Below are 11,567 nucleotides of genomic sequence, written 5' to 3'. Positions count from 1 at the left end.
TTTTTTTTGGTTTTTGGGCCACACCCATTTGACGCTCAGGGGTTACTCCTGGCTATGCGCTCAGAAATCGCCCCTGGCTTGGGGGGACCATATGGGACGCCGGGGGATTGGTCCATCCTACGCTAGCGCTTGCAAGGCAGACACCTTACCTCTAGCGCACCTTCCCGGCCCCTGGTGGGAACTTCTGTAGCAAGGGGTCCCAGGACAAGGAAGCAGGTAGAGTGTGAGTTTATTTCTTTTCTTTTCTTTTTCTTTCTTTCTTCTTTTTTTTGTTCTTTCCTTTCTTTCCCTTTTTTTTTTTTTTGATGTGAAACAAAACATAGCTTTTATCGAATGAAACTTACTTAGAGGATGTAAGGGGAGAGGAAGAGAGACCCTTTTTCTCTACGGAGTGGAAAAAGCAAAGAGACAAGCAGTGAGATCCATGTTTATGGGACAACATAGACTTGAAGAGCAAGCCTGGTATCTGAGCATTTCAAGCCACTTTTTTTTTTTACCCCCCCCCCCTCAAGCCACTTTCATTCAAAGGCTATCTCTGCCACGTGTCCTTGAATATCTGAGTAACAAAATGGCAGCACCTCATTCACTTGGCACTGGCTTTGCCACTTCCCACATTTTCTCCCTGAATCCTTCCACCAAGTTCAGAGTGGGTGCCATTAAATCTCCAGTTACAAGATGAGGCTCAGGGTAGAGGTGACATGGGAGGCCCAATTTATGGTCTCAACCTCTGGCACACCCTTGGGTTCCACTGGCCAAGCTCCAAGTCACTAGGAGCAGCAGCTTTTTCTTGTGGGATGGCCTGGGAACTGCACTATCTCCTGCTTTACTCCTTAGCACCTGAGCAGGGATCGATCTGGGTTGGCTTCTATCCATAGCCAGCACCACCCCACTTTGGCACATCAGAGGAAATGGTATGGTAAAACCCATGTGGCTTAGCCAGGAGTTACCCACTGGCAGGCCCAGAAAGACACACTTGGGAGACTGGCCTTGACACCAGCTAAGCTGTCTGCTTGTCCTTTTTTCTCTACCTCACACGTGTAATTACACACGTGTAATTCTGATGATTTTTTTGGTTTTGTTTTGTTTGGGGTCCATATGAAATGCTAGGGATATAAAACCTAAGTCAGCCACACAAGGCAAGCTCCCTACTCATTGTACTATAGCTCCAACCCTGAATTTGTTCTTCTATTTTTAAGAAATGGGAAGAATTAAGTTCTTTATTTAATTTTTTTTACAACTGGATGTTTCTTTCAGGGGTGAGGAAAGAACAGCTTCCAGGAGAGGGATTTGTGAATGATCCCAATAACTCTTCTTAGGTGCTGTTAGGTGTGCATGCAAGTTGGGCCCAAGGTTGCATTTTCACAAGGCATTTCACAAAACTCCCTAATCTAAAACATCACTGATTTCCAAGTTGTCCAGTTCATTTTGCATGTGGTCAATGAATTGATTGATTTCCTTCACTCGCTTGCGATTCCTTGCTATTTCATCCTTGTGAATCTGAGAAGACCAAAACCCAGCAAGCTTGTGTTAGATACATGATTATTGCTGTTTCTCTGGTTTGGGGTTAAAGAAGGACAGTGGTTCTTTGAAATCTGCTTAGTTTCATCCATCATTTATTTCAAAGCTCACCTCTTACTATATTTGAGGTTGGAGTTAGAAAAATAGTGAAGCAAGGGGATTTTAAAGTCTTACTGGGCATGGAGCTGACATGATAGTATAGCAGGGAAGGCACTTACCTTGCACAGAACTGACCAGGTTCAATACCTGGCATCCTGTATGGTCCCCTAAGCACTGCTAGGTGTAACCCCAAAACAAATAAAATTTAAAAAATAAAATAAAGTCTCATTGGGCAGGCCAGCGATATTATACAGGAATAAGGCACTTGCCTTGCACGTGGCAAACCCAGGTTCAAAACCCTAGCACTGCAGACCAGAGCAATAGCACAGCGAGTAAGGCATTTGCCTTGCACAAAGGCAATCATGGTTCAATTTCTGACATCTCATATGGTCCCCTGAGCCCACCAAGAGTTTCCTTGAGCCAGGAGTAACCCATAAGTACTGCTGGGTATGGTTCCAAACCAAATCAACAAACCAAAACCCCAGCACTGCCAGGGTACACTTCTGACCACCAAAGTCAGGAATAGCCCCTGACACCACCAGAATGGTCTAAGAATTAAGACAAAAGATTGGGGTCAGAGAGATAGCATGGAGGTAAGGCATTTGCCTTTAATGCAGAAGGTCGGTGGTTCGAATCCCGGCATCCCATATGGTCCCTGAGCGCTGCTGGGTCTGACCCAAAAAACAAAAAAAAAAAACAAAAAAAAAAAAAAAAGAAAAGAAAAAAGATTTTGGGGCCGGAGAGATAGCATGGAGGTAGGGCATTTGCCTTGCATGCAGAAGGATGATGGTTCAAATTCCAGCATCCCATATGGTCCCAAGCCTGCCAGGAGTGATTTCTGAGCGTAGAGCCAGGAGTAACCCCTGAGCACTGCCAGGTGTGACCCAAAAAGAAAAAAGCAATAAGGTTTCACTGGGTCTTCAGTGAGTAATTCTTAATCTTTACTTATTTCTGTTACTGCAAATAGTAGGCAGCACCTTGGGAAGATTTCCATTTGGTAGTCAGAAAAGCAGGGGCAGCCTGCTAAATCGGAGAGCCTTTACTTACCTTGTCCACTAAATGTGTGCACCAGGAGTTGACCTTGGTTACCAGCTCATCTTCTCGATTGTCAATCTTCAGGAGGTGGATGTCATGTGATGTCCCAACAGCATTGACAATTGTGTCTTTATCAACAAACAGCTGATGAGCAAGAAAGATCAAATGAGCCTGTGTACTATTATCTACAGCACACTGTGGTGTCTAAGGATTGGACAGAGAAAAGAATCAGAGTTCCCTTACTGGCAATGGTGGGGATTACACCAAGAGCTCAGACTTGCAAGGCTGGTGCCTTTATTCCCAAGCCACATTCCCAGTCCCCTCCACTTTTTTCTGAATCACCTGCTTCCCATTGTAGAGCCAGGCCTGTGTAAAAGATCATAAAGTATTTGGGCCCAGATAAGAGGCACAAGCGGTGGGGCCTTTGCTTTGCACATGGCTAACCTAGGATGGACTGCGGTTCTATCCCCCAGCGTCCCATATGGTCCCCTGAGCCAGGAGAGATTTCTGAGCACATAGCCAGGAGTAACCCCTGAGTGTCACGGGTGTGGCCCAAAAAAACAAAACAAAACAAAACAAAAAAGGTCATAAAGTATTTTTCCAGAAAAGGCTCTAGAAAATCCTGTGGAAAATAAGCCCTCTTAACTTTTTCAGCTTTTTATTTATTTGGCCACAGACTTCTTTTCAGTGTAATGTCTGTTAACATCTCGTGGGATACTGGTTTCCCAGAGAATGCCATGTGGGACAGTCAGAGGAGCTGATGTAGGGAAAGAGGTCTGGACCAGTGTGGGTAGATGCAGCTAGGACAGTCATGGGGAGAAATGCTCTTCCCCTGCAGGAAAGATCTGGGGTTCTGCTCTACAGAGGGTTCAGGCATATGCACTTAAGTGGTGATCCTGGTGATTTTAAAAGTAACTACAACCAGAAGTAAAAAATAAAAGTAGCTACAACCACAAAATTGTCACATCAGTGAAAGAGTAGATTCCTTTTAAAAATTGGTCATGGGGGCCAGAGCAGTGGCACAAACAGTAGAGCATTTATTTGCCTGGCAGCGCTAACCTAGGATGGACCGCAGTTCGATCCCCAGCATCCTATATAGTCCCCCAAGCCAGGAGCGATTTCTGAGTGGTGTGTGGCCCAAAAAGAAAAAAAAAAAAAAAGGTCACAGGGCTGAAGAGATAGTACAAGATCAAGACACTCGCCTTGGGTCCGGAGAGATAGCACAGCAGCGTTTGCCTTGCAAGCAGCCGATCCAGGACCAAAGGTGGTTGGTTCGAATCCCAGTGTTCCATATGGTCCCCTGTGCCTGCCAGGAGCTATTTCTGAGCAGACAGCCAGGAGTAACCCCTGAGCACCACTGGGTGTGGCCCAAAAACCAAAAAAAAGACACTCACTTTGTAGGTAGGCAATACTGGTTCAAATCTCCAGCACCCCGTATAGTGTCATGAGCATCTCTAGGAGTGATCCCTGAGCACAAAGTCAGAAATGGTTCCTGAGTATACTGGGCATGACTTCCCCAGTCCATTCCCCCAAATATGGGTCACAAGGGCCAGAGAGATAGTACAACATGTGGCCAGCCTGGTTTGATCCCTGGCATCCCATATGATCCCTCAAGCACTGTCAGGCATAATTCCTGAAAGCAAAGCCAAGAATAACCCTTGTTAGTGAACATTCCCGGATGTGGCCCAAAAACAAAAGTCACATTTGATCTAAACTATGTGGAGAATTGGTTATGAAGTGAGGTAAGATCTTTGTAAAATAAAAAATGGAAAATGGTGGGCCAGAGCAGTGGTGCAAGCGGTAAGGTGTCTGCCTTGTGCGCTCTAGCCTAGGACGGATCTCGATTCGATCCCCCAGCCATCATCCCATATGGTCCCCCAAGATGGGCGATTTCTGAACACATAGCCAGGAGTAACCCCTGAGCGTCACTGGTGTGGTCCAAAAACCAAAAAAAGAAAAAGAAAAAGAAAAGGAAAATGGTTTAAAGAAATAATTTGTGGATTGGGGAGAGAGTTCAAAGGACCAGAGTGTATGCTTTATATGTAGAACCCTAGGCTCAGTCCCCAGCACCACATGTTCCCCTGACCACCATGCTGGGAGGAACCCTAAATAATTCTGGATGTCACTCCAAAATCAACAAAAATTAAAGATAATAAATTATTTGTTTTCAATCTATTGTGGTGTTAGTGCTACTAGGGATCAGATCCAGTACCTCACTTGTTTTTCTCATACCTGTGCTCTAGCCCTGGTAAAAGCAGTGCTTTTCAAATGTTAGTTGCATCTTGTTTCTAGACTTAGGATGGCTGCTTAGTTTGCCTTCTCATATGGTTCTTATAATGGTTTTGATGATACACCTGGTGCTTTAGGACTATTCCCAGATCTATGCTGGGTACCATATGATGCCAGGGATGGAATCTGGGGGCTCTGCATGCCAGTCATGTGCTGCTGTCCTTAGAAACATCTCCCAATCTTGAAAAAAGTTCATATGGGGCAAGTATTCCAGATTCCCTTCTTGTTTCTGCAGGTTTGAAGCACTGAGGTAGAATCAGGGTGTGCTGAGTCCTTGGGGAGCAGTGACTGCTCCTGGTAACCTGAGTTCTTGCTCTGTGCGTCTCAGTAGGCCATACATGGGTACCTCTTGCAGATATACAGATGCATTTCTTGGGAGCCAAGTGATAGCTCAATAGTCTGGAGCACATACTCTGCATGCAAGAGGTCATGTCTGATCCCTGGCACTACACAGTCCCTGAGCATAGAATCACATATAACTCCTGAGCATCGCTCTCTGTCATCCTAACAATAAAGATGAATTTCCTTCAAAATGACTTCTTGGCAGGGACTTTGGAGAAGTTTTGATAAAGTCTCTGCCCCAGACTACCCCAATGCTGGATGGGAGCTGGAGGAATCCACTTCTCTTTTTTTTTTTTGGGGGGTGGGGTGGCCACACCCATTTGATGCTCAGGGTTTACTCCTGGCTAAGTGCTCAGAAATTGCCCCTGGCTTGGGGGGACCATATGAGACGCCGGGGGATCCAACCGCAGTCACGATCATCTTTCCTTGGCTAGCGCTTGCAAGGCAGACACCTTACCTCTAGCGCCACCTCGCCGGCCCCTTGGAATCCACTTCTATATGAGAGTAGATTGTTCTATTCCACCTCCCAGGTCACAGTGACCGTGTAGGGCCCTCTACCACTGAGAAATCAGCAAAGCCAACCCTTTCTAATCTCTGTACACTTGAAGAGGCAAGTCTCTGGGCTGCCCTCCTCCCACTTAGGAGCCCTGACCTGGCCTGACTTCTGGATGCCCACCTGGATGTTCAGAGCACCCAAGGAACATATCCAGCCTCCTGCCTCCTGAAGGTATTCATGATTCATTGTGACATTTGGATATGGGATCTTGACCCTGTGACATGCTCTCTGCCATACTAACCTTGCCCCAGGCAGCTGTGCCTGCAGTGCCACTCAGCAACTATCCTTACTGCCAGTTCCCCTCTTCCTCTGCTTTTTTTCCAGAGCTCAAGACTGGGTCAGGGAGGAGCCCCAAATTTTCAATCTCTGCCACCACATGGTTCCCCAGAACTGGAGCACTGCACTGGGTGTGGTCCAATTTTATTTAACCTTAACAAACAAAAAAGCCAAGAAGTTTTGATTTTGTTTTTGGGGGGGTCACATCCGGCCGAACTCAGGTGTTACTCCTGGCTTTATGCTCAGAAATCGCTCCCAGCAGGGTCGGGGACCATATGGGATGCCGGGATTCGAACCACCATCCTTCTGCATGCAAGGCAAATGCCCTACCACTGCTATTTCTCCAGCCCCAAGAAGAATTTTCAAATAGAGTTCATGCCTGAGAATGGGTATAGGTCAATCATAATCACAAAGTTTTGTTTACAATTAATATTACTGAGTGTTTTTGTTATTATCTTGCATTCAGGGTCTTACACATGCAAAGTAAATGCTCTACTGCTGAACTTCATCCCCAGCACTGAAACAAGATTTTTTTATTTTGCTTTGTTTTGGGAAATCAAACCCAGATGATCTGCATGCAAGAAAAGTGCCCTATCTGCTATACTATTACTCTTTCCCAAACTTCTTTTGTGGAGTAGAGGGGGTTTGGGAATATAGTTGGCAGTGCTCAGGGCTTAAACCTGGTTCTGTGCTCAGAGATCAATCCAGCTTCCTTGGTGGACCATATGGGGTCCCAGGGATCAAATCCAGGTTGACAGCTTGCAAAGTAAATGCCCTAACCACTACTATCTCTCTGACTCTGAAACAAGGCTGTGTGTGTGTTTGTGTGTGTGTGTGTGTGTGTGTTTGCCACATGCAGCAATGCTCAAAGGTTACTCCTGGCTCTACACTCAGGTATCATTCCTGGGACCATTTAGGGTGCTGGGGATTGAACCTGGGTCCGCTATGTGCAAGGCAAGTGCCTTAGCCATTGTACTATCTCTGGTTCTCCTTGAAATGAGGTTTTTTTCTTTTTTCTTTTTTCTTTTGCCACACCCAGCAGTGCTCAGGGGTTACTCCTAACTATCTGCTCAGAAATAGTTCCTAGCAGGCACGGGGGACCATATGAGATGCCAGGATTCGAACCAACCACCTTAGGTCCTGGATCCGCTGCTTGCGAGGCAAATGCCACTGTACTATCTATCCGGCCCCTTGAAATGAGTTTTTTTTTTTTTTTTTTTTTTTTTTTTTTGGTTTTTGGGCCACACCCGTTTGACGCTCAGGGGTTACTCCTGGCTATGAGCTCAGAAATCACCCCTGGCTTGGGGAGACCATATGGGACGCCGGGGGATCGAACCGCGGTCCGTCCTACACTAGCGCTTGTAAGGCTTACCTTACCTCTAGCGCCACCTTCCCGGCCCCCCTTGAAATGAGTTTTAAAGAGACCATCTATCATATTAGTATGCTTTTCTCTTATATGTTCTTAAGAATGAGGTCATATAAACCAGATTTTTGTTATCAAGGGCCTTGTTCCTTTAGAATACACTTGTTTTGTAACATGCTCAATATGTGTCAAGTAGCCTATGTCAACCCACAAATCTTCTGTGTCTCTGCTTAGTCTTTGGAAGTATTCCTTTAAGCTCTGTGCTTCAGCTTCCTCATCTGGAACAGGGAACCATAATGGGATCTATTTTACTGTGCCGATGTAAAGATTAAGGAGCAAATTGTTGCCCAGGACAGCAACCCCTACTGCCACCACTTAACTGTGCCATGATTCAATGCCTGAAGTTCTGCCACGGACAGTCTCCTGTCTGTTGGCCCTAGAGGAAAAGTCTCTGGCTGTGCTGCTGACTGTGAGGCTCCCTTAAGACACTCAACACCATCCTGCCAAAGGCCAAGGCAGCCCCTTAGCCCAGAGGCAGAGTCCCTTTCTCTAGGGACCATGGGTATACCCACAAGCAGAACAAACAGAGATATAGCACCCACACCACAAGCAATTTCCTGGGTTCTGCAGCTCCCCATAGTTGGACTCTAGCTCTGGATCTCACAGTTCTCAGAAGCACTCCTTTAGGCGTGTCAGCATGCTTTTTCTGCCAGTGTCCCCTCATGAATGGAATAATGTCATTTAGGCCTTTGTAGCATCCCAGGGTGTGATGAGGTCAGTGAGAGTATGTGTAACCACCAGACTCAAAAATGAGGAAGTGGAAAACTGTGGACTCCTGTGAGATGCAGCCCTGAGGGTTCCTGAAGGTGGAACTGGGCAGAGTGACTCTAGCAGGAAAAAAGATGGCCAAAGGATAGTCTATCCATCTGCTTCTATGCTGTGGGCCTTCAGGCTCATCCTGAGGGAAGGAGGCTGTTTTCATCCTGGGTACTGTTTAAGGGACACCTCCTATACTCTGACTGTCTCTCTGGAGTTCAATTCCAGGCTCTGGAAGGACAGCATCACTGTGCCTAGGTGTTTAGAGAGGGGAGCCAGTGATGCCATGGCTCTGCCTCATGTTGCTGGATGGTAGCAGTGCTTAGCTAGCACCCGGCACTAGGGGACGGAATGAATAGCTTATGGCCTCACACTACTGCTGACACCAGAGGGCCTGTGGGAGCGCAGAAGACACCCCTGCTTTCCCTATGTACCTTCAGATAGTGTAAGGAGGTAAATGGGCATAAATGGGAGTGTTTGAATTAGGATGCAGGCCCTGACTAATGGGGTCGGTGAGAGAGTGACAGTGGTTATTCAGGGAGGCAACAAGGGCTGGCCTCTCCAAGGAGCTGACATTTGAGCTGTGAGATCTGAATGGCAAGAACAAACCAGACACAGGAGACCTGAGAGAAAAGCACATCTGCCAGATGGAATAGCAAGAGAAGAGCCAGCCGGGAGACTGTTCAATAGCTTGGGCCCAGGGTGGGGGTCTTGGAGGCAGGGTGGCAGGCCCAGTTGGAGAAGCACCAGCAGGACAGAAGCTGTTGGCATGTGTTGGGCAAAAGTACAAGCTGTTATGTTTGAATTTCCAAAGATTATCTCTGGCTTAGAAGAAATTCTAAGGTAGCCAGAAGGAAGTGAGGACTCAGGCAAAGACATTGGTGCTTCATCTGGTATAATATGGAGATGAAGCTGAAAAATGGAGTTGCAGAAGATAGAGAAATGGAAATGGCTCCTGGTTCTCATCCCCCAGGCTCCTTCCCAGAGACATTAGGCCACACTACGCTCCCCTGCACAGAGGGAAAGCTTGCCCCGTGTAACTCCAGGGTCCCACTGACTGCTAAATAGTGACAGCCCAGAGGTGGGGGAGGCGAGTGCCACATTGAGGGTTAAGAAGCACTTCAGGAGGCCTGAGAGATAGCATGGAGGTAAGGTGTTTGCCTTGCATGCAGAAGGACAGTGGCTGAGTCCCGGCATCCCATATGGTCCCCCAAGCCTGCCAGGAGCGATTTCTGAGCGTAGAGCCAGGAGAAATCCCTGAGCACTGCCGGGTGTGACCCAAAAATTTAAAAAGAAGAAGAAGAAAAAAAAAAGCACTCAGGAAGGCCAGGGAGCAAGTGGTACTTGCAGTGTGTGGTGCAGACCCTGCTTAGATCCTTGGAATTCATGATCTCAGAATACCACCAGGTGCAGCCCTCAAGATCTCGAAGTAGCCCCCCCTCCATGCCAGCTGTGTGCCTGGTGGCCCCAAGCACTGCTCAGATGATCCCCAGCTCTGAAGGGCTTTAGCAGCACCACACCCTCTGGCCCTGCTTAGAGCCAGTTCACCAAGAATCATGGGAGGAGACCCCCAGGCCTCCTGAGCTTTAGAAGGAATCACAGACCTTAATCTGTTTGTACTGAATTTTCTTGAAAGTGTCCCAAGCCCCATAGAAATACACTCTGGCCTGTTGGAGCTGAGAGCCCTACCTGGAGCTTCATCTGTCTTCTCTGCAAACTACAGGGGTCACCATCCCCCTATTTTCAGATGAGGAAATTGAGGCTGGAGTGGGACAGATTCAGGCTTGTTCCAGTCCTAGAATCTGGCCGCCTGGTGTCTTGCATGCCCCTCACTCACCGAGCGCAAGTCCTCGGGCATCTCATCATCCAGGTCACCCTTGGCAATCTTCTCCAGAGTGTTGATGGAGATCTCCAGGAGCTTCTCATGATGGTGGTTCTCCAGGTCCCGGCACTGAGCCATCGTACAGTTGTGAGTCAAGCAATGGCAGCGGCAGAGAAGGTCAGGCCACTCTTCTAGACACGAGCACACTGGGGGCTGAAGTGCCTGTGCACTGCCAGCTGCACCACCATCCCCCTGGGCTCAGAACTAACTTCAGTACTCGCCTCCCACTGACCTCACCACCTCTGAGGCAGTGTTCCCTCAGCACTCCCTCATCCACTTCACTGATGACTGGTCAGGTCAATGAAGACACATGCTTGCCCTCTTCTCCACAACAACCAGAGGGAGTCCTCTGAGTTCCAGGAGATGGCCCTCAGCCTGTGCTTACAACCTCCAGGAATTTCCTAGTCCCTCCCCAATGTGGTCTAAGGCCTCCTCCTGTGGCCAGACCTTTCCTGTATGTCCTTGAGGCCTTTTCCCAGGCTGCCTCCTCCACCTGCTGGAAATGTCCTCCCTGGACCTGCCCTACTGACCCCACCTCCTCATGTGTAGGTTTTCCCTTAGTGAGGCCTCCCTCAGGGATACTCCTGGCCTCCCTGCTTTGCCCATCCTGTATTTTGCCCACTTTCTGCCTCTGTAATGGCATCCCTTGAAGGGAGTGACAGCAGTTGCTTCCAAGGGAGGCACACAATTGTTTGCCTCCCAAATGGCAAAAAAGAGAGGCCAGAGAGACAATAAAGCAGGCAGGGCACTTGCCTTGCACATGGCTGACCTGGGTTCGATCACCAACACCAAATAGGACCTCCTGAATTCCACCAGGAGTGATCCCTGAGCATAAATCCAGGAGTAAAACTTGAGCACTGCTACCTGTGTTCCCCCTCCCAAATAAACCAATGGTAGAATAGTCCAAATGTCAGCTCCTGGACACCATCATCTAACTTTAGGTGCTTGTTTTATAATTTCAATTAGCAATAATTGTGCCTTGGATAAACCTCATTGGGTACGATACTGAGTAAAGCTTGAGGTGATTGTTTTAAATGATAATTACATGTCTCTGGGATACTACTCCACTTCCAGAGCCCAGAGCACATGTACCTACAACTCAGGACAGACAGGAGTTGAGGTGTGGCTCCCCAAATAAGAGAGCATCACTTATTAGAAAGTGAACATGAGGGCCCGGAGAGATAGCACAGCGGCGTTTGCCTTGCAAGCAGCCGATCCAGGACCAAAGGTGGTTGGTTCGAATCCCGGTGTCCCATATGGTCCCCCGTGCCTGCCAGGAGCTATTTCTGAGCAGACAGCCAGGAGTAACCCCTGAGCATCGCCGGGTGTGGCCCGAAAACCAAAAAAAAAAAAAAAAAAAAAAAAAAAAAAAAAAAAAAAAAAAAAAAAAG

At 47.6% G+C, this 11,567-nt stretch overlaps 1 protein-coding gene across 1 annotated transcript in view; it reads right to left on the bottom strand.

Moving 5' to 3' along the window:
• Window positions 1-1,203: 1,203 nt before the first annotated feature.
• The window catches only part of DRC3 (dynein regulatory complex subunit 3), a 43,616-nt gene continuing 33,252 nt past the window's right edge, over window positions 1,204-11,567 (bottom strand). Inside the window, exons 10-12 of the mRNA XM_049777018.1 lie at window positions 10,132-10,255; window positions 2,665-2,796; window positions 1,204-1,497 (exon numbers count right to left, since the gene is read on the bottom strand). Of these exons, the coding sequence (XP_049632975.1) occupies window positions 1,384-1,497; window positions 2,665-2,796; window positions 10,132-10,255 (370 nt within the window). The 3' untranslated portion in view covers window positions 1,204-1,383. The remainder of the gene's footprint in view (window positions 1,498-2,664; window positions 2,797-10,131; window positions 10,256-11,567) is intronic.

Source organism: Suncus etruscus, chromosome 7 (genome assembly GCF_024139225.1).
Source record: "Suncus etruscus isolate mSunEtr1 chromosome 7, mSunEtr1.pri.cur, whole genome shotgun sequence".
NCBI classification, from domain to species: Eukaryota; Metazoa; Chordata; class Mammalia; order Eulipotyphla; family Soricidae; genus Suncus; species Suncus etruscus.
Note: the sequence above shows the minus strand (reverse complement) of the source record. Positions and strands in the feature narration are given on the sequence as shown.